Source organism: Boleophthalmus pectinirostris, unplaced genomic scaffold (genome assembly GCF_026225935.1).
Source record: "Boleophthalmus pectinirostris isolate CB_2022bp ecotype Guang Dong unplaced genomic scaffold, ASM2622593v1 HiC_scaffold_1, whole genome shotgun sequence".
Taxonomy (NCBI): Eukaryota; Metazoa; Chordata; class Actinopteri; order Gobiiformes; family Gobiidae; genus Boleophthalmus; species Boleophthalmus pectinirostris.
Window position 1 is genome coordinate 28218783 of NW_026570970.1, and position 24765 is coordinate 28243547.

Sequence of the window (24765 nt, forward strand, 5' to 3'; positions counted from 1 at the left end):
TGTGTGTATGAAACTGTGTGTGATTTTGTTTGTGAACAGGACCACTGCAGTGAATATCTGAACCGTGAGTCATACGCATGAGCAGAGTGCAAAGTCAGGCAGATACAGGCCCCATGTCCCAGAGCAAAAACTCACCATACAACCATTCACCTAGCAACACCGAACGAGACGAGACGGGAAGCACCTCAAGGACGCAGGTGTGAGACTAAAGGTGAGTGGTTTGAACTGAAATCAAAGTGTGTTAGTGCAATTATCTCTCAACAAGTTCAAATTAGAGCCAAAGTTTCAAGGTTTAATTTGATCATTTCTTGGATATACTGTATAGTGGCTTTCCAGACTCCCACAAGGCTTTGGTGATTTTTTATAGATTGTTCAGTCCTAAGTTGGTGGGGTCCGTTTGCCTGTGATACAGAATACAAAATACTCCAGTACTTTAGGAAGATGTGAGACTGTTTACGGTGTTTTCAGATGGGTGTTATTGATAGATAGATTAGGGGGTGTCCAAAACTATGGCTCGGGGGCCAAACGCTAGCCAGGCGGGCGCCACCTAGTGCTTTCGCTCAATTTCATTTCTCTCCAGCAACTAGGTCAGGAATCAAAATACAATAGATGGTGCAAGTGCAAGTTCAGGCACCAACCAATCAGCGAAGAGCCATATATTCAGTGTTGTCAACGATTTAAAGCCACAATAAAGAGAATGTTTGGTAAATTTCATCAAGGGGAAAGACGTTATTGCCCCTCTTCCTATGGGATTTGGGAAAAGCTTAGTATACCAGTTAACCCCCTTTAGCGGCACATTGCATATGTGACTACCAAATAGCAGCGATTGTTAAATGATGAAAAGTACCTGCCTACAGTCAAGCAAACAAATTCTAACTCTGCGAGGTCAGACGGTTTCGACGAAGTGAAACAAAGTGAAAGTGGCTGATGAATCAGGCTAGCCAAACGCAGCCCAAAGAGCAATTTTTGTCGGCTCTCAGGCCTTCAGTTGAATTGGCCCAAATTATCATGTGAAGAACTTTTTAATGCAAATTTAAGTAATTCTAAACTCACATTGACACTGACTTCAAATTATCTGAGTTCCAAGCTTTCTTAAAATGTTGAGTGGTAGAGTGTGAGTGGTCCTAAGATATGTTAAATCTGAATGACACAAGGTACGTTCAGACTGCAGGGCTTAATGCTCAATTCGGATTTTTTTTTTTTGTGAAATCAGATTTTTTTTGCAAGGTCATCCACATTTCCAATTAAATGCGACTTGTAAGTGATCTCCAGCATGAACTTTATATGCCCCAAAAGTGTCCCGCATGTGCATTGGAGGGCACGACGACATCACACACAGCGAGCGTGCTCAGTGTTTATGCAAGTAGCCTAAACATGGATGCTAGCATTGAGCACCTGGGGATTTTAAAGTTGCTGTTGTACCAGAGGCGGAACATGTACATCTTATTTGTTTTAAGGTGGAGATTGAGAAGGAGAAGGACAAGGTTTTATGGGGCAGAGGCAGCAACTTCTGAAGAATGGAACGTGTAGGTGCAGAGTCGCAGCAAAGAGTGGTGGGATTGCGATGTGCTTCGCTGCTTCACTGACAAGGAGTTCATACGCAATTGTATGATGAGAAGAACATTTGTGTAGATTTGTTGATGACGTGTAGGTGGGATGAATGCGACCTGGCTGTTCAGACTGAAGTCACCTGTCAAAAGATTGGATATGTATTGGTTTTAAGAGCACATATCCAAATGGCCTGGGTTCCATTTGAAAAAATTGGATCTGTGTCATTAAAATATCAGATACAGGTTGAATGGGGGTGAAAAAATCTGATTTGGGTCACTTCAGGCTGTAGTCTGAACTTAGGCTATGACTATTTCAATATAAAATATGACTTTATTAATAATGAAAATGATGATCGTTGTAGCTCAAAAAGCTCATATACAAAAGCCAGTTGTGGACTTCCTATGAGGCAAGTGGGAGTCAGGCTTTGAATCCTCACATACCTGAAATATAGGAATAAGTAACAGAGAAGAGGGGAGGCCACGAGAGAGGTCCCGCTACTGAAATAAATACTAAGTCTGTAAATCTAATAACTGTCGTATATCCTTTCTAGATATTTAGACTCAAATTCAGTATGATTGTCTGGTGGTGAGGTTCACACCACCAGTGTTATGGTTCACAGCAGAATCACGTTAAATCAATCATGTCAGCAGTTTTGTTACACTATAGCCTGCAGTGTACAGCGTAATTCTTCAGTAGAGCTATATATTACATAAGGGAGCATACTAAGAATCCATTACTGTAAAAAAATAGAATGAAGTCAGTGCTCTGGTCTAATGAGATGGTTTTCTATTTCTATACATGAGGCGCTTTCTCCAAATGTAGCCAGTGTATTTTGAGACACTGAAGAGACATAGACGTCATTCATTTTACAATATGAAATGGTATTAAATAACTGTGGTATTTGGACATGGTAGACTTCAGAAGGAGTTTACTATCAAGTCTAATAGATGAGTGATTGACACGCAAAAGAATATATGAGCAGTGAAAAATTATGTACCTGATTTTTACAGTTAGAAACATGTCTAAAACAGAACTAGTTCATTTTAACTGTTTGCAGTAGTCCAAAGTTATTCCTCACTCTTAATTATTCAAAGTGATAAGTTTATAAGCACTTTTCACAACTTTCAGAGGCAGTTTTGCTGTCATGGTAAAGCAAAAAACAACTAGCATGTTAATGTGCACTTCCTGATTATCAGACAATGCATATAATTAGATACAGAGCACGCAGCAGGTATAACTAAAAGGTAGCTGTTAACTTGAAAACTACAACTACATGACATCATAAGTTGGAACAGAGCATTTGAGCTTTGGAGATGTAAACAAACTAAAAGTAAATGATTATTTAAACGTGTGTGAATGAAACAAAACTCACCTTCAGGTATGTTTTTGATGACATACAACATTATAACATGGCTAAAAGTTCACAAGAGTCAATTTTTAGTAATGTAGGTCCTTAAAATCAATAGCTGAAAACTATGAAAGTAATTTTGGGATATTTAGATTATATATTTGTCTAACATTCAGGGTACATAGCGTTCTGTTTTGTGTCTGTAGGCCCAGCTTTGCACTATAAGGGGATGACATCACACAGTACAGACACCTATTACAACAAAAGGTGGTCTCTTAGCTTCTCTCAATGGACATGACCTATACATATACGCACACTAATCCTCTGTGTGATTGAATACAAAGGCATGAGGGGCCACAACTGTGACTGTTATTATGGTTTTAGGTCAGGTAAATGAGATAAGTGCTGACAGAGGAGGCAGTCAGGTGAGTGGGACTAGAATGAATCACTGTCTGTCTGTCTATGAGGAAAAGATACGGAGGGCTATCGTGACTCAACAAAGAGGGGTGGGTCCTGATGCTACTTTTGTTTGGGTTAGAATAGAGATAGTTAAGATAGGTTGATAAGATAGGGTAATGTGGTGAGAGAGCATGCAAGCAAAACAAAACAAAGATTTAGTTCAACAACAGTGTAGTAGTAAATTCTAAAGTGAATGAAGGTAAATAGTAACTTTGTTTCTAGATAAATACATTTTATTTTTTTAATGTTTTTTAACATAATTTATACAACTTTACTTTATCAGTGCAACAGTGGATTTAACCTGGTAAAACGACCCCCACAGATAACACTAAATATTATTACTTCCTCTGGCATTTTCAAATTTTGCATTATTGTTACTGTAGCCATTTAAAGGGTCTATATTGCAGTATTTTCTGTTCTATAATGTTGTTTCCATATCACAAATATACTTGGAGTTGTGTTTTGTTTCATTCACACATGTTTAACACACAAATCCTGCATATTATTATTATTTTCAATTATAGAGTGTTTACACTCTGTTCAACTTGGTGATGTCATGTGCTAATACAGGAAGTTCTTAAACTCCATACACCTTCACTAGATTTGGATAATTTACCTTCACTAGACTTGGATAATTTCAGCCCTGGAATTTCCTATCTCTACTGAACAAAATGTAAAAGGCAGCTGTTAACTTGAAAAGTACGACTACATGACATCACAAGGTGGAACAGAGCATATTGAGCTTTGGAGATAACTGCAAGTTTTTTGAAATTCTACATTGATAAAGCTAATATTTAATATTTAGTGTATCGTTTTAAGGATCTTAGCATGAATAAAGACTGATGGCTCATTGTAACTTGTTAAACATGCACATATTTCAATTATTCACTGTATTGAGTACCAGTCTACATGGCCTTCCATCAGCCCTCTGCTTCGTGTGTTTAGATATGTGGCCCTTGATGATAAAAGTTTGGACACCCCTGTACTAAAGGATTACTCAAACAAATGAAATAAAACACAACTGTGGGTATGTTTTTGAAGAACTCAAATATAACATGGCTCAAGCTCACAGGAATCCATTTAGTGTAATATATAACCTTTAAGTCTTGTTCAAAATTCTTCAGTTCTGGTTTAGTTCCCAGTTTTCACGCTGTGATTGTGCAACTGTAAACACACTCCAAAATACTAATACTATTCTCAATCACAACAGCTATTACAAATGCTTCCACTGTTATAACGAGCACTGTTTCGATGCTGTACAATCACAGTCGTGCATTCTTCAGAGAGGTGGGCTTATTTTAAATGAGTTGAGTAAAGGGATCTATAATTACTTTCTAGTTTTGCTTTTTCTTTCAACATCTGTGTGACAAGTCAGTCAGTGATCTGGGGTCTGTAGCTGCTTTGACTGATATTGCAGAAACATAATGGCTTCCAGATGTGCTCTTTAATCCTACGTTCATCCAGACACTTAAACAAGACCAAGCCCTCTTTATATGTTTATTGCTCAAGTTAATCCCCCTTTAGTGCACCAGAACGAGAAGTGAGGAATTTTTGCCACGATTACCAGGAATTTGGGCTTCTAGTGAAAAAGGATGGAAATTTAGGATTGTTAGTGATAGCAAAATTGTGAAGAAAGTTATGTTTATGGGAGTCTATTAAGTATTTTGAGATGCACCTACTTTATTTTCTTCGTTTTACATTTTGAACATCAAATATAATGCAAGTGCAGTTGAATTTCCAAAATAATTTAAGTGATAGCAATGAATAATATGGGTCCAAATACTGAGCCCTGTGGTACACCATAGCTTTATGACTTTAAATGTTGGTGTGCTTTACCAAATTATTACTGGTAGATATTATTTAAACCACTTCCTTAATGTGTCAGCTATATGTTTGTGCCAAATTAATATGAGAAATAAAGTGTGCTTGTAGGTTGTTGCTTTGAGACTATCCAAATGAAACAAACACCAAGGAAAAGTGATTACAAGTTTTTGTGTATTTTTCTTTTTTTAAATCTTTCTGCCATGTTTCTACCCTCATCAAAAACATGCCCACAAGCCTACATCACACAGGCCAATGCTCTATAAATATACAAAAGCATGATACAAAACTTTAAACAGCAACTTGGCAAAGCTGATGTGCAGTAATAGTTTCATTAGAAGGATGCACGTTGATTGTGTTGTAATATCGCTCTGAGGGGGAGTTATCTAGCACGGAGAGCAAAGGGAGGGGGAAACTCATAGCATCAAAAACAACAGAGAAACTTATAAAGCATTTAAATACATTGTTTTTGGCAAATACAGCATTTTCAAATCAATAAAAGGTAGGGATGTAACGATATCCAAACCTCTCGGTACATTATCACGATATGTATTTCACGGTACGATATTTATTGTGATATTTTGGAGAGGCTGTAGTAACTTTAGATAGGACACTTTTATGCTTTTAAAATACCCTGACAAGAATTATTACTGTCATAATCCCAAGAATTCAAGTAAAAACATATTTCTTCATGTTGTCTGCACTGAAATGAATCATGGGATATGTAGTTACCCATGTTTATTAGCTAGTGCTACTATAAAACCATGCATTTAATCAGAGAAACTTGTAATTCGATATATTGTGACAGCCCACGATATTATTGTGAGACTTTTGACGATACGATATCACGATATTTTGGTTATTGTTACATCCCTAATAAAAGGTGATCTAAATGTTATGCGGTAGCAGTTACCCCATAGAAGTAAAGTTTTAATATTTAAAGATTTTTTAACATACATATAAAAACATACTTTATTTTTAACTAACTAGATTACTCATATAGGATTTGAGGAACTATATCAGGACTTGTGTAATTACTGATACCCACTGATAACCACAGACATGCAGTGGACACACCCTCCTCTCCCCCAAACCATTTCTCAACACATGTGGCCTTTTGATACATACAATCTTTTCCAAAACGAAAAACCAAATACTAACAGTGACGTTTTGTGAGTCTCTTAAACCACAGTCATTCTCATAACAGTTGTACTTTATCATTGTTTAATCTGCTAAGCATTTAAATAGATGGTGAAATGGGGTAACTGGCCTGGCCCCTGCTATATTTAAGAGGGTGTGGAGTTTAAAGAGGCTAATGATGTAGTATTTCCTGAACAGACTCTTGATCTTTTGACCCCATCTCAGGTGCTGGAGAGGTCAAAGGTCACAGCCTGGTTTGCTCGCTAAAGATTCTAAACATCCTCAACACATTACCTGATGTCTACGTGTACGTGCAAGTGTAACGTGCGTTCATTGGCATTTGTGGACCGGGCTGTAACTCTGCTGTCAGCACTTTTATCATTTACTATGTGTGGGGAAAAATGTTGGCATACATAGGACTGTGCTGAATAAATGAATACAGCCTGCCCTGCAAACCTGTTTAATAAAAGTCTTTTATTTCTACCCAGATTTTATTTTGAATGAGGAAATGTTAACCTAATAACTTCACTATGGAACACTTTTTCTACTGGTATACACAAAAAATATCACTGCAATAAGCTTCCATTCTGGTGAGTCTGCTTACAGGGCACATAAGCAAACAAAATAGGAAAAACATTTGGAAGAAAGTTATAGCATGACGAATTACTGACAATGAGTTTAGGATTGCAACAGTCCAGCAATGATCTCTGGTAAATTTTGCTGGACATTTTATTTCTAACATAATATTCATTTTTGAAACTGTGACTTGGCTCTATAGAGAAAAGCAACAAAAACAAAAAAGCTACTTTTCAACTCTAACGTATTACTGATTATATAACCATAAACTCTATATTTTATCCACTTATAAAGTCTGTTATATTTATAGACAGAATTGTACATATTAGCTTTGTGTTGTAGCGTCTGTGACTTAAAGGGGACAGTAAAATAAACTGCTTTTTCATTCAGTGAGTGATAAAGCTTAAACTGTCATACACAGTCCACAGGGGTCTAACCATGTTTAGTCTACAATAAGCCCATGTGTTTATAAGTCATTTATCATGTTTAGAACAGGGACAGCAATACACAACTGGAACTGCACATTAGAATAGCACTTCATATTTCATTGACCAGAGCTTTGAAGTTTGGTTCAGGGGATCCAGGTGCTACAAATGTATAAATCCAGCCTATGACTGCTTAAAAGAATATATTAATAAATGATAGTAGTACTGAGTTAAGGTCTTGTGGTACTTGTACTTGTGGTAGTAATGTTCTGGGATCCAATTGTCTTTAACTGCTGAGGTCAGTACAGTTTTGTCACTTTTTTCATCATACTTGTGTTGACGTTAATACCAGTTTCCTGTTGATCTGGGAGGTTAAGTTATTGATTTCGTAATAGTGAGTCATATATTGCATCAATGAGGTCTTGAGAAGAAAGTTTAAATAGAGTCACAGTCAATTTAATCTATAGGGTCATAGCAAGACTCCATAGATTCCATAGTTTCTATAGTTTTGTCATTGATCTGCTTGGAATGTTCCACAGTATTACATTAAGCAGCTTTATTTTACATTTATGAAATTACAGGTGGTTTTATAGCTTAAAAATACCATTCTGACTGTGAAGATAGAAAGGTTTAATGCCATACTATGAAACATTCCAGACAAAGTAAATTGCATCATACATTTGGCAGACTCTCCATCAGAAAAGTAACACAGTGCACCTTTAATGTAATAGTTCAAGTGTTTATATATGTTTGAAGCAGTTGTTGTCTTCTTTGGTTGTACAGGTTGTATCAGACTATAAAGTAGGGCCCGACCAATATGGGGTTTTTTTAGAGCCCATACGATATCGATATAACAGGCTTTGGAGCTGCCGATAGCCGATATAAAAGCGTGGGAGTGTAAAAATTCACTACAAATCTTCAACTGATTATAAAACTTAGGTCTGGCTCTAATGGATTTTAAATTGGGTTTGTTTAAGCTACATTTATTGTTATTCTGCCTCTTTACAGCCATATTTAAAGACAGTAGGTGGCCTAATGGCATTTTTGCATGACATTCTAGCTTGTAAACAAAGCAAGTATACTACCGCTATTAGCCTTTAGCGGTAAATGCGTGTGTGCCGCGGTAATTAATTAAATGCGTAAATGCCGATCATTCTGTTCACAGCTCATTTACATATCAATGTAGGTCCAGTAATGTATGTACAGCCACTATAGTCACTTTACACTAGGCCAGTATAAGAGAAAACAGACTGTTTGTGTGGGAGCTACAGCAGCTAAGCGCCAACCAATGAGAAAGAACCAAAAGTAGCTTCAAAACCAACACATTTGCAACACTCAGCGTTCACACAGGCTTCTCTCAAATCACAAGTCTTCACGAATAAGTGAAGCTCACATTTATTTATAGTTAATATCTTAGATCAGACACAAGAGCATTAAAAGCCAGAGCCTCAGTGCTATCTTAGAGCAGATGTTGAGTGTGCACTGGTGTAAACAAACACACGAGAGAGACGTGACTCTGGGGTTTGTTCAGGTGCAGTACGGCGTCACAGACATAGACAAATTACTCTGCAGATAAATATTGATGCGTTGCCACATATTAGGACACTTATCTGTGTGTAAATTAAATTAATTTTACAGAATATAGAGAGTTTAAGCTTTATAACGTGGACTATCGGCTAAATTTAGGCCAATAGCCCATTGGTAAGTGCCCATATTGGCTGATAATACTGGCCAACCGATATATCAGTCAGGCTCTATTATCAAGATTTATTATCTAACATTTCTAGTGGAGGGTTGGCTACTTACTTTTCTCCATGGAGAGGTTATTACTTGGCCTGGAATGTTCCATGGTATGACATTTAACATTTTCATTTAGCATTTATTTATTACAGATGTTTCTATTGCTCATAAATACAGTAATTCCTTCTGTGAATAAGGGCAGCTCCCCACAGATCTGAACTGTAATGTAGTCTACTGCTGTAACCTGCTTGTCTCCCTCATAACAGATGGTTTAATCTATAATGTGGAACATTATAGATAAATCGATAGCATTTCCATGAAGACAAACAGGTGGCGGATGTTACCTTTAACATTGCAATATATTTTCTGCACCAAACATATTATACGTCCTGTCTGATTTTAACGCAGAGACCATTGTAGCCAATACACTTCTCTTGAGACAATAATGACTAAAAATGACTAAACCCTGTGTCTGACCTATTGGAAATGTACTCGTTAACCTATGAACTTTTACATGACTCCACAGGGGAATGACCAATGCTGAGTGTGAATAATTTCATTAAGATTTCTTCCTCCAGTTGTCTCATTTTGGGCCCACAGCTAAACAAACTACTCATTCTGAGGAGAGTGGGGTAATATTTCTGAAAAAGTGTAACACATGATGTCAGCATTACAAGATCTAGATTGTCTAATGGGAAAAACCTGTGGAGTACAATGGCTTCGCTAGCTGCCAGCAGACTATCAACTATCGGTCCCCCTCCCCCCCACATGTGTGATCCCCTTCTTAGTTCCACATCTGGAGAGCAAACTTGGAAAGGGGCCTTGGACAGAGCAATATTTGGGTCAAAGTAAACTAGGGGAGAGAGGGAAAGAGGGATGTAGAGAAAGGCAGGAATAGAGAGAGAGAGAAAATGGAAAGAGTGATGACAGAGCGAGAGACATGGAGGAAGAGAGAGATATAGAGGGTTAGAGAGAGAGAGGAAGAGCTAGAGAAAGTCAGAGGCATACCGATGGTGAGGAGTAGCAAGGGAAGAGGGAGGGAGAGGGATGGAGATAGCAAGAGATATAAGGAGGAATGAGAAAGGGAGTGAAATATGGAGGGAAAGAGAAAGAGAACGAGGGCGAGAGATACAGAGAAACAGACTGAGTACTTGGAGACAGAGGGAGAGAGAGAAAGAGGGACATACCAAAGCCCCAGAGAGCTGCCCCTGTGTTTGAACCGGATGATGATCCTGAGGTGAACTGGACCAAACGGACAGTGTGTGCATTCACAAAGTTTAAAAAGGAGTTTGAGACAGAGCCAACCTGAGTTCACTGTCTGCACCATGGAACATAAATAAAAGCTTTTCCACTTGTGATTTTTAACAGGTGTTGCAGAAGTGTGATATAAGGAGGACAGACTGCGTTCTTTGTTGCTTTTAATGATTCCCATGTTACCCAGTGTGTGACATTATAAAATGCAACATAATTAACACTTCAGAACATCAGACACTGACACAGTAACACACAGTTCACTTTCAGTTTTTAGTTTCTACATAATGTTTTTGCATAATGATTCATTTCATCAATACCAAAAGAGAAACTAAATTCTGTCAACTGGACAAAAGTTTTTTGATTGAATCCATTCCACAGCTCATCCAAACTTCTTTGAATGTATTTCATCAAAAATCTTTTGTCCAGTTGACAGAATTGAATTTCTACTTTGTTATGGATCCTACCTGGACAACTTAGGGATTTCACGAACAATTCATCAATTGAATTTCTTCTCTCATCCATCTCACTGAGACAAACATCTGGCAAGAACACTGTGTGTGACTTGTTGCTTCCCTCTTGTGGTTAAACTATGACATAACACTATACTCAGTGATGATTTTAGTGTAGGCCCACTGTGTGTGGAAAAAAAAAATGCTGCATTTCATCAAAGTTATTTTTGAAACACGTAATAAATAACATCAGGAACAAGTTGACAAAACAACCCACAAAAGTTAGTCACATGTGATATGCATACAGCTTGGTATATGATCATACATTTTGTGTTAAAACCATGAAAATACTAAAATGGTATTGTTGTATTGAGCCAGCAAAGAGCAAAGATTCAGAAACAGGTTGTTTTCAGACTTCATCAATGGCAAACAATTTGTCTATCAAGATAGGTTAAAGAAATATGTATTATACATTTTGAGATAACATTAATGATTAGTTATAAATAAAATATAATTTTATTTGTCTTCAGTCGCTTTCACCCATCCTTCTTTGGATATTTTTGTTTGGCCAGATTTACAAAGTCCTCAGCGCTGTCCAGTGACACCAGGCGATCCTGAACACACAAACACAGAAAGTGTTTAGATATTATACATTTTATAGTTTAAATTGTACAAATCTTAAAATCTTTATGAAGAAAATGTAACAGTTTGAATATGTTTTATGTCACAATCTGTATTCACCATGACATAGAGGTATTTGCTGTGGTGCCCTGTGCCTGGGGGGAACAGACTGGTGTGCTCCAGCAGATATTTGAGCAGCTCAATGGCTCTGGACAGGTGTTCCTGGTCCCTGCTGAACCGACTCTGTTTATTCACATTAAGCAAGTTCTCCACCTCACACTGATAACCTGCACATGCAGAGAGATAGATCAGAATGTAAAAGAAAAAAGTTTTTTTGTTTCGTTTTTTTTTTTTAATGAAAGTGCATGTGACAATGAGTCAATACTGCATAATATAGGACCTTAAAGAAAGGCCTTATCAAGTCCAAACAGTCCAAATGACTAAACCTCCATAAAGTTTCCACGAATCAGTAGCAGCTGCCTGTACCCATACCATTTCAAGTTTAGAGTAACACTGGTCACATGCACTTGGGTGCAGGGATGGCAGCAAAGATATAATGATTTTGACAAATAAGATAATATCTCCACTCACCAAGTTGAAGTAATATTTTCTCCCACCGAGCTCTGACCTCTCTTTTTGTGTACCTCAGTGTGTGGATGTCAAAATTCAGCTGTTCCCATTCCTAAAACAACAAATTAAAATAACACACATAATTAGAACATTACAAGTAAATATTTTATTCAGATTTTCTTATTACATTTTTAATATCCAATAAATTGACACTGACTTGGGGACAGAAAATAACACATAGTACATTAGTTGCCCAATTCCTGCCTAAGGTCAACCACTACACACTCACTCACACACGGCATTAATACATGGACAAAGTGCATGAAGTGTATTGCTCAAGGACACAACAATGTGCAGACATGAGAAAATTACAACAGACTCTGAATGATAGGAACACTAACTTTTGCATGACCCATACATTACAGTGTATTCCTGACAAACCACTGCTACTTTTAGACTGAGGACATGACCACAATGTGTCCAGTGTGTGCTGCTCCACTGCATATCTCTGTCACATGTTTCTTCTCTCATACCTTTCTTTAGTATGTCATGTTTCTGTAGGTTTTCTTCAACCCGCCTGCTAAAATGCTGTGTAATATAGTATGTAAACTATAGTGACATCTCTTTCACCAGAGTTAAAGGAACATTACAATCACAACTGACCTGGGTTGCCACTGCCTTATCCTGCATATAGAGGACACATACAAGTCTTTTCTCCTTCTCAGTATTTGGACAGGGCATGGGAAAGCTCATTCTGCTTTCTGATTGGATAATCGTCTTGAGAACCAAAGCACCAAATCATAACATAAACAGCTCATCCATCTTGTCCAGTGTTTTCAAAATAAAGAATAAATCAACATTTTATTTTCACATGTCTACCTCAGGGACACAGATGGGTCATGTTATGAAATGTAAAATTAAAATCTGGAGAAATGGCAAATTGCAAATGTGTCTTGAAGTTACAGTTTGAAGCATGTCTAAACGTTATACGTCTGAATAGAAACTGCGTATCAGCTATAGACCAAAAGTAGCAAATACATTTTAGGAGTGAAACCATAAAAAAAATGCATAATACAAACTTGTATAGAGAAAAAGAAGAATTACTAGAAGAAAGAACTGTAATGCATGATTGAAGGTCTATGCTCCACAACAGGTAGAGCAACAATGTACAGATACTTTGCAGATGATGTCAACAACATCCTCTGATGGTGCAATGCCAATGTAGGTAAACAGATGAGGTGATTTTGTGCTGCTAAACAAGTCTCTCACATAAAATTACACTTTCAGATACTCCCAAATCAAACTCAAAAACTGGACCATGAACGCTTATATTGATCAGAGGCTCCTGAAAATGTGCTGTTTAAAATATTTTTTTATTTTATTTTTTTATTATTTATATTATTATATATATATATATATATATATATATATATATATATATATATATATATATATATATATATATATATATATATATATATATATATATATATTTATAGTTTTTTTTTTTTTTTTTTCATCTTAATTTTTTCTGATAGTGTTTTCTAATGTGTGCATTGTGTCACCATGACAACTAATGAATTCCGCCAAGAGCTACATGAAGAACACCCCTCAATTAATACTGTTGCTGCAGTATCAATTGAGCCAGTGTTTTGACTCTTCTACATTTATATCTTTAAAATTATAATAAATCCACTTATTCATTTTTTATTATTATTTTATTAGTAGTAATTGGTAATAACTGAATATATGCAATTCTTCCATCCACAGATCTTCCCATATTTGCTGTTCCTCAAAAAGAGACCACAAACAGCTTCTATTCTTTCTATGTACTCAGTGACGGTACAGTGAAAGCCTTCAGAAAAATACTAGGTCACTGCTAATGAAGTAAGTGAATTAGCTGTTTACTCTGCTGTTTTGGTTGGTCTGTAAATGACCTAAACAGCTTTAAACCAGCACTGACCCCAAAGACAGCTGGTTCTCAAGAGACATGTTAACTGTGAGTTTTAAAATAGGTCACGTTTTCTGGTGGCTTCAGTTCAGATGAAAGAACTGTCTTCTCAAAGCCAGTTACAGTACGTGCATGTGCAAGTTGATTGGATAATACTGTTAGCCTGATTCTGGGTACAGCAGTGAAGACTGTTAAAAGTTTGAGAAGTGCAAAACAACACAGAACAATGGCCTTTGATATTTTCAGGGATATTAACCATCTCCAGGCAGGCGTTGCAGATTTGCAACAGCTAAATGCCAATTACCTACTTACTCCACATCCATATTTTATGAGCCTTTTTTACTCAGGAGCCTTTTTTCCCATCCATGCTGATAAATGTGGACGATGCAGACTGTGCAAGAATGACTACAAACAAACGGTCTGCCAGAAGTGCAAAGTACTTTTGTTGTTTACAAAGGATAAAATTGTTTCTTGGAGTACCACATGAAAAAGTGATGTTGTTCTGCCTCTGTAAAGCAAATTGTTATGAAAAGTGGTATACACATAAAGTTAGCGTTCATATCATTTTCAGTCTTCACTCTTAATTTACCACACTGGACCAATGCTGCAAATGGATGTGAAGGTCTCTCTCAAAAAAAAAGTCAGGATTGTATATTACTACCCTATATGATCATTTTCCCCAAATATCAGATTTTTCCTAATGCTAAAAATTAATTTGAGCCTGAGAGGGTTAATATGATAAAAAATCTGATCTAATTATTATACAAATGAGTTGGCCAATAGCAGATCCTTTGTAATGTCTATTTGAAAGTGTTGTCATTTTGAAATATATGGATGTGTCTATGTAATTAGGTACTAATAGTAGGGGTGTAACAATAACCAAAATATCGTCAAAAGTCTCTGAATAATATCATGGGTCATCACAATATATCGGATCTTTGCGTAAATTCGCTGTTATGGTGCAGCAATAGCTAAAAAAACAGAGGGAACTACATAGACCATGATCCTTTGCTCTGTTTTGGTGCAAACTACATGAAGAAATAGCAGTTCTAAGCACTTTTAAATCTTAGTACTTTACATTAAGTCTTGTCAAGGCATTTTAAGAGGAAAAGGTAGTATATTCACAATTTTGTTAGCCTCCACAAAATATTGCAATAAATATCGTACCGTGAGATGTATATCGTGAAAATATTGTACAGTGAGATATGGATATTGTTACATCCCTAACTAATAGGTACTAGAAAAATATTCCAGTAGTGAAAGACTGAATACAATGATGCCACTATTTATACTTTACTGTAAAAAGATCTGTTAATCTGAGTTTTATTATGTACTGACCAGAAAGACCTGATTTATCTGAAACTACAACAGGTGAGATTATTTTGTACTGTTAAACAAATCTCTCACACATAACCTCTGACCATTCCACCATAGAGATACATGTAGAAGATATATGTAGAACACCCCCAGCGTGATGTAACAGCGTTAAGTTCCACTAATATCTCTGGATGTTTTTATACAGAGAGATTTCAGTCTGGTCACCACCCCCAAGCCAGACCTAAACATAACTGTGCAATCAGATTTACAGAGTTTAGTGCTTTACTTATTGATTCTACAGAAATCTGCTATATTTTTCTGTCCCATGTGATTTTTTCCCCCCTCATAATCATCCATATTTGTTTTGATACAGATGGACCATACATCACAGTCATCTGGATTAGAGGAGAGTGAACAATGACTAGTATTGGAGGTGTATTCTGCAACTACTTTAGAATTACACCTCAAGGTTTTCTGATCTCTGTTATAATGTTGTTTCCTCATCATAATCATACCTTTAGTTGTGTTTTATTTCATTCACACATGTTAAAACACACAAACCCTGAATCTTTAGGCTGTATGTAGTCATGATCTGTTATTACTTTTGCTGAGAACATTTCATCAGAATTAAAATATACATCTACTTTTTATTTTCCACAATGACATTACCTCAGTAGCTTTATCAGCCTTGTCCCTCATGTTGATAAAAGCCTGCAGCTCTCTGTCAGAGGACCTCCTTTTTGATCCTCTACTCCGTGTTTTGTGCATGGACCACACCTCCACAGAGCTCCTATGGCCCTTCTGCTTCTGCTTCTGCTCAGGGGGGTCGTTCCAAGGGTTCCTCCTGGAAGACTGAGGCCCAAAGATGCTCTCCTCTGGGTCACTGTCGGTGGATTCACTGGACTGGAGCTCCGGAGGACGAGTGGCTGTGGTGGTGGTCTGCATGTTACTGCTTAGGCACAAAAAAAAGTACAGTGGATTAAGGGAGTGTCACCTGTAGCGTTCGGCACCAGTCAAATGAAGCTCATGAGACTAGCATTTATTGGAGCAAACTTGCAGACAGTTCCATATTAGGAATTTGAATTGATTTATAGGTGAATTCGTGAAATAAAAACACCAGGATCATGTAGAGCGGGTTAATACAAACATTTTAAGATGAAAATGTGGAGCCTGACATCAGCATTTATGGAGAGAGGGGTGACATTTTCTCAATACAGAGTGAACTGGAACCCTAGTCGATGGCCCCGGAAGCACGCCCATGCTCACTTCCTATTTGGAACATGGCAACTAGCGGGTCAGCTATGTCCATTCTTATATACATGGTGTCCATTTGTTAATCATCTGTCCATCCATGGGTCTAGATTAGAATGTTGTGAAACTGAAACCCAATAAAGAAAGTTATTTACCATTTTAGCCGTTTATATATCAGTCAAATAGTCAAATATCAGACCTGAAATGGGAAAGCCACTTACATGTATTTAACATTCATAAGACACATGTAAACAGGTCAGATTATAGCCACGGTTCATTTCTAAATCTTTTGTACTGGAGATAAGACTGAAGTGTTTTGCCAAAAAACACAACAGTAACATTGACAGAGCTAGAATCAAACTGCCACCCTTTGCAAATCAGTGCGCAAATGTCCACCATTGAGCAGTTGCCACCCTACTTTTTAGCCAGTTGTAGTAGTGTAGCAGTGTTATTTAAAGGGCCTGTACCACATGTGTCTTTCACAGTTTACATATATTGTAGGCTATAATCAGCTCTTGGGGTCAAAATGAGTCACCAGCTATCAGCTAATCAGGAAGTGTGTGTTAGCATGCTAGTTGTTGTTAGCTTTACCATTACAGCAAACTCTGCACTGGTCTCTGAAAGTTGTGAAAAGAGCTCATAATCTCATTGTAGTGAATAATTAGAATGCTTAAGTTGAAATGCATAAGGTAAGTGAGGAACAACTTGACCTAATTCTGTTTTTCATGTTTTTAAGACAGTGAATTTTCATCAGGTACAGCGCCTTTAACTATAATTTCCACTTTGATCAGGTTATAAACAGAAAATACTTACCTTAAAATGGCGCTCTTCTCCTCCCGACTGGGTTTGAGATAATACCGACAGCAACACAGTGTCAGACTAGAGCCCATCTTCTCGGTCCATACGTTTCTGAAAAATTTACAAAGGTCCAAATTTGTATCTCCCTCTACCTCACCGTGCTGACCAGCTGTTCGACATGTTCTGTACTGTCCCAAACCGAGCAGATATGTGGCAGTCCCCTGTCTGCAGCTGTCCTGTCTCTCAATTACATTATCCACGTGAGGAGCCAAGGACGCCACAGGAATGAATGGGTCTGATTCAGTGACTCCTGGGACAGGACGGGAGCAGAGGCAGAGGTGGACCTAATGGAAAAACGAATAAATAAGATTGTCCTGTATAAAATTAATACTGACCATCAGGAACCGTTATCTCATTGAATAGTTTAGACGCCAGGGCCTTTAGCTATATTGTTTTGTTTATATTTGTTTTTTCAGTTGGTTATTGTAAACAAGAACGTGTTATCAACTGGAAATATATCAATAAATAAATAAACAGTGAATTATTATGAACACTTGTGTAGTAAACTGTAGAGAAATTGTGAGTAAAAACTGTTGCAATACCGGACCTATCTCGCAATGATTTCAGAAACCAAGACCTGTAATTGTGTGTAATTGTGACCCCTTTAAATTTATGATACTGAGGAACATACCTTTAATTTTTTACTTTAAACAAACTTTAAAAAGGAAATGTTTTATACTCATACCACTCTTATCAACACTAAAGGGTCAGTCCACCTCAGTTCACCCAAAGAGTTAAACCACCATGACAACCACCACCATAACAACCACCATAGCAAACACCATGACAACCACTATAACAACCACCACATAACAACTACCATATCAACCACCATAACCACCATAACAACCACCATGACAACCACCATAGCAACTACCATAGCAACCACCATAGGAACCACAATAGCATCCACCATGACAACCACTGTAACCACCAAACAACAACCATGACATCCACCATAACAACCACCACAACAACAACCATAACAACCACAACATCCACCATGACAACTACCATAACAACCACCATGACAACCACCACATAAGAACCACCATAGCAACTACCATAGCAACCACCACAACAACCACCATAGCAACCACCATAACAACCATGAAAACCACCATAGCAACCACCATAACAACAACCACCATAGCAACCACCATAGCAAGCACCATAGCAACCACCACAGCAACCACCATGACAACCACCATAGCAAGCACCATAGCAACCACCACAGCAACCACCATGACAACCACCATGACAACCACAATAACAACCGCCATAACAAAAATAACAACCACAACAACCACCATGACAACCACCATAGCAACCATCATAGCAACCACCATAATAACCACCATAGCAAGCACCATAACAACCACCATGACACCCACCATAACAACCACCATAGCCATCACCATAACAACCACCATAGCAACCACCATAACAACCACCATGACAACCACCATAACCACCATAACAACCAACATAGCAACCACCATAACAACCACCATGATAACCACTATAGCAACCATCATAGCAACCACAATAACAATCATTATAACAACCACCATAGCAACCACTATAACAACCACCATGACAACCACCATAACCACCATAGCAACCACCATAACAACCACCATAGCAACCACCATGACAACCACCATAACCACCATAGCAACCACCATAACAACAACCATGACAACCACCATAGCCACCATAACAACCAACACAGCAACCACCATAACAACCATAACAACCACCAAACAACCACCATGACAACCACCATAGCAACCATAACAACCACAACAACCACAACACCCACCATAACAACGAAAAATGCCATTTTTGGCCATGTCAGGTTTTGGCCCCAAACTGCCTTCAAATGACAAAAGATGCTCCAAAATGGACATCTGGAGTGGTCTGAGGTTGTCATGACAATGATCATGACAACCACCATGACAACCACCAATAGCAACCACCATGACAACCACCATAACCACCATAGCAACCACCATGACAACAACCATGACAACCACCATAACCACCATAACAACCAACAGAGCAACCACCATAACAACCACCATAGCAACCATCATAGCAACTACTATAACAACCATCAAAACAACCACCACAACCACCATAACAATCACCATAGCAACCACCATAGGATCCATCCACCTCAGTTCACCAAATGAGTTAAACCCTAGTTTATTAATTTTTGATGAAAAAAGAGAAAAAACAAAATTTCAAATTTTAGTTTGATCATGCCAACAGTTTCCAAGATATCATAATTTCATTTTTTTACTTTTTTGCGTAGTCGCCAAATTTCAAATTGCATTTACTCAGCAACTACTGGTCCGACATCAGAAAACAAAGTATTTCTGGAAAGTGGAAATCATAAGGAATCCAAATCTGGTGTTATTATTTTTGCATTTTGAGACTTTTGAGATGAATAACCTTTTGACCTATATTTTGACCTTGAAATTGACAATAAGGGACAAGCTCGACCTCAGTAGTACCAGCAGTAAAAATATAGCCCTATTTACTACAACATATAAAAAATCTGGAGTTTTTTTTTTTTTTTTCCACACAAACCTAGAATCTACCTTGACTTACCCCCATCTTAAGACATACCAAATATCCATTGGGTGATTTGAGGTTGAATTACCTTAAATTACATTCAAGCTCTACCTGCTTGCACCATGCTTCATTCCCACCAGAGGGCACCTAACATCTAATTTAAGCTCTCGCTGTTATCTATTTATTCTTGTACTTTAGCTGCTCAGTGTGCTTCACAGGTTACATCGTCTATCTTATTACATGACACTTAACACTTCCATAAATGTTAATAATTCACTATTTTTACACCTCTGCATGGGCACAGAGTTGGCAAGTTCAGCTATGTTTTCAGAAATGGAGACTAAATCTGCACTAATTTTGTTTTTGTTCCTAAATATTGGGTCTGACAAATGCTACAGGTGAGTTTTGAAAATGCTATTGCTTTACATTGGTGTCTATTCTGTGTAAAAATTCACTATTTCTTTACAATTACAGTGTTGTCAAGGGGTCAGAGCTTGAATATGACTACACAAAGTACCACCCAATGGACGAGGTATGTGAAATATGAAATTTACATTACATTTTATTATTTAATGTGAATTTGAATTATTATTATTTTGAAAACACAGATTTATAATTGGATGAAGGACATGGAGGAGTTGAATCCAGAGCTGATCTCCTCAACAGTCTATGGGAAAACATTTGAAGGAAGAAACATCACGCTTATGAAGGTACAGCATGTGCAAGATTTTAATATAAAAACCTAAGTATAATTGCCAGTGAAGCCTGTCCTGTACAGCTGAATGTGTTTTATACCAGGGCACTACTTTGAGCTTTGACTGAAATGTTCCACAGTACTGCATTTTAATTAACTATCCTGCAATTATTCAGTTGCAGGTGATTTTGTAGCCAAAAAAAAAAATACCCTGAAAAACATGTGTGTTCACTGACTTGTAATTTGGCCTGATGGTGTCACCTACTTTACTGAAAACATTCAAGCCAAAGCAATAGCATCTTCATTTTCAAGAGTATTCATAAATAGTGTGCCTTTAAATTGCCTTGTTTATTTATATTAAAGAGGGGGTATTACAAAGCAGCTTTTTGGACCTTTATATCATGTTTTGGAACTTTATACCATGTTATAATGTGCATGTTTTTATATGTCATCCACGCATCTTTGAGTAATCGTTTGAGTAATTTAGCAGTATGCCTCTTGCAAGACCCACAGGCCTACAAATGCTCCTGCGTGATAAACAAAAGCAGGAAACAAAACAATACACTACAACTTCACCATCTGATGTGATGTGCAGTAGTTTCATTAATGGGATGCATGCTAATTGTATTGTGATAGCGCTCGGCAGGGTAATGAACAAGGGAAGCAGGGCCTCAGAACATTAAAAATGAATCTGAAACTAATTAAGCATTGTATATATAGCTGTGTCCTTTGGCACAACTATATTGGTGGTGCTCAGAGGGGCTGATAGTGCAGATTGGCAGCCTTGCTTCTGTCAATCTGCCCCAGGGCTGTTGCAGTTATAATAGTAGTTTATCACCAGTGAGTGTGGAGTGAATGAATTGAGCTGTGTAAAGCACTTCGTGGGTCATAATTGGTGCTATATACATCCAGTGATGAATTAATTTATATAGCATTTTCAAAAGAATAAAACGTGATCAAGGTAACATGGTGGTTTAAATATGTTGTGTGTTATGTGTGAAATCCGTGTCCCTTTTGAAGTGTAATACCGCGCTTCAGTAATACAATTTTAAAAGTACATTGCAAAATTAAATAAAAATGGTTAATGTTTAAGTGTTCTGTGTATTTTCAGCTGGGACTTCAAAACCCAGAGGAGCGAGAGAAGAAGGCAGTGTGGATGGACTGTGGGATCCATGCTCGAGAGTGGATCGCTCCAGCTTTCTGCCAGTGGTTTGTCAAAGAGGTCTGGACCACATACATTATATTACATGACAGGTTTACATGACTTTCTAAGTATTACTTGGTTTGGTGGTATAGTAGGTCTACATGTGGTAAATATTTATCATAGTTTTACATTCAAAAAAAAAAAGCTAGGCAAGATTTTTTGTAAATATAATTATTGTAGGGAAATATGTGGTCTAACTTGTATTTGATCAACAATATGCTTTAACTTCAGATTGTGCAGTCGTACAAAACCAATGCACACATGGAGAGGATGTTACAAAACCTGGACGTCTATGTAACTCCTGTGATCAATGTGGACGGGTACATGTACAGCTGGGTGGACAACAGTGTGAGTGAATACTGAATATTATTGTTACATGTTTTTTATGATTCATGGAGTGGGATGGGTTAAAGCTATTTAAAGGTTGCACATTACATGATGTTTCCTCATCAAAAATGTATATCTGGAGTTGTATTTGGTTTCATTCACATATGTTTAACACACAAACTCTGCAGAAATAGTCTGTTCTTCTCTCAAACAGAAAACACACTGTTACACCATGTGATGTCACGTGGTGGACACCTTCACTAGAATCATTTGGATAAGTTCAGCCTTGGAGTTGCCAATAAAAAGTAGCTGTTAACTTGAAAACGACTCATGACATCACAAGGTGGAACAGAGCATTTTGAGCTTTGGAGACTATAATATTACTCTAACATGTTTGAATGAAACAAAACACAACTCCAGGTATTTTATTTGTTTTGTTTTGAGGAGGTAACAACATTATAACATGGCTAAAAGCTCACAAGAGTCAACTATGTGTGATAGAAGACTTTTAATGACATATTTTATAGACTCGTAAGTGGAGAAAGTCCCGCTCCTCTCCTCCTCCAGGAAGCAGCTGTTATGGAGTTGATCTCAACAGAAACTTCAATGCCAACTGGGGAAGTATGTGTCACAATTAATGATAGTAATGACTTGTAACAGGCGAGACTTATTTAAAAAAAATAATTATTTAGCTTTGTACATGTGCAAAATTGGAATATCAAATTGCCTATAATTCAAAAACATACAAAGAGGCTGCAAGAAAAGCTCTTGTACTTACATTACTCTCCCCATGTACTCTCCTAAACAAGAGGAGAAAAGTTTTTCAGCTTTCTTGTGGTTCATTTTACAATCCATTTATATTTTGTGCAATACATACTTGAACCAAGATATTGACATTTTGGAAAGACTGCCATAATATTGTCTGTTATCTGCATATTTCATTTTTATCAGTATTACCCACCCTATGACACATGGTACTATAGTTTTTTTACATAATAAAAAAAAACCTTGAAGTGAATTGACTAATATGCCCTCCCGCTCATCTCCAGCGGTGGGCGTGTCCTTTGACAGTTGTTCAGACACATACTGTGGAACTGGACCAGGGTCTGAGCCTGAGGCCAAAGCTGTCATGGATTATATTGGTAACTACAAAAATAAATAAATACGATTAGATTCTTTCAATTCATTATTCTGTTTCTTGTTTCCAGGTAAAATATTGAAAAAGGTCCTTTGCTTCCTCACCATTCACTCTGCTGGACAACTCATCCTACTACCCTATGGACACCCCCAGATCAAAGCTCCTAACTATCAAGAACTGGTAAGTAGAGGAGGGTGATATCTTTTATTGCAATGTAATGTAATATTCTTCTTTTATTGTCCAGGTTTCTGTTGGTGAAGCAGCCGCAGCAGAAATGAAGAAGCTTCATGGGATGGAGTACAGAGTGGGAACTTCTCCTCAGATCCTCTGTAAGACTCTTTATTCCTCTATTTGTCGCACCAAGTTTCACAATTAAATGTAGAGAAGACAAATTATCACTAATGAATTAAAACCAACAAATGATGTACTTATCTGGATGCCTTGCTTAAACTTTATCAGTGAGTACTACTGCTAAGGCTACATAAATAATACTGTTGAATTAGCAATACTGGTAGTACGGTTACACACACACATACACAACATGGTGGTTATCTCAGGGTGCATAATATGTCCTATAAATACTGTAAAATGAATGTATCAAGAAAATAAATATTTCCTGTTTTCATCTTCAGATCCAAACTCGGGTTCAAGCAGAGACTGGGCTCGTCTTAGTGGGATCCCCTTCTCCTACACATTTGAGCTAAGAGACAAAGGTCAAATAAGTTCATTGCAGAATCATTCAATCATTAATTCCTAAGGATTTTGATGTCTAAATGTTGTACTGTATATTCCAACTCCTCAGCAGTTTTGATAGTGGACATACATGATTATGTAGCAGACAGTCCACAAGAAAAGTTACATAGTACTTTAAAACTAGCTGTGTTTGTTGTCCAGGTGAGCACAGCCACCTTCTCCCTGAGGACCAGATCCAGCCGGCGTGTGAGGAGGCCTATGCAGGAGCCCTGTCCATCATCTCTTATGTCCACCTTAAAAACTTCAACAATAACACGACCCCAAACACAGAGCCCCTTTAAACAGTCTGGGCTATTTCAGAGCCTCCTCAGCAATACTGTCTGTATCCATCACCACTGGACTCCTGAGAGGATGAAAGAGGAGCACTACCAGTCCTGAACAGCAGGAGGCGGTGTGGCATTGAAACGTTTGACTGGACACTGGGATTTAGAAATTGCTCTCAGGCCTTATAAATTTGTATTATTTTAAGATTTATGAATTAGCATAATGGAAACAGTTAAATATATGAAATAAACTTAAAATTTACATTTTAAGGCAGGCCAAAGTGTTAAAATTGTGTATTTTATCTAATAAGTTTATTTTCAAGTATCAATGTGTTGTACAGGCCTATATACTGTATGTACGTGTATTAATTATTAATTTAAAGTTTTCAGACATTTAGAAATGTTTATTTTTCTTTTGAGTTTCTTCCAGCAGATGGCAGTATAACACCACAATTCTTGACAAACCACTTAT

At 37.4% G+C, this 24765-nt stretch overlaps 2 protein-coding genes across 2 annotated transcripts; one reads left to right on the forward strand and one right to left on the reverse strand.

Annotated features, from left to right (window-relative positions):
- The first annotated feature begins 24 nt into the window (after positions 1-24).
- LOC110156117 (carboxypeptidase O-like) lies at positions 25-24765 on the forward strand. Its single transcript, XM_055152795.1, has 11 exons — positions 25-211; positions 20389-20446; positions 20523-20624; positions 21720-21830; positions 22044-22160; positions 22667-22760; positions 23189-23281; positions 23348-23457; positions 23522-23606; positions 23910-23990; positions 24172-24765. Exons 2-11 carry the CDS (start codon positions 20438-20440, stop codon positions 24309-24311), a joined length of 942 nt encoding a protein of 313 aa, XP_055008770.1. The 5' UTR covers positions 25-211; positions 20389-20437; the 3' UTR covers positions 24312-24765.
- On the reverse strand, positions 11289-17363 carry LOC110156116 (melanoregulin-like). Its single transcript, XM_055152809.1, is given in 5 exon segments — positions 11289-11377; positions 11505-11671; positions 11976-12066; positions 15892-16161; positions 17283-17363. Coding segments are annotated over 5 exon segments (687 nt in total). The 3' UTR covers positions 11289-11299.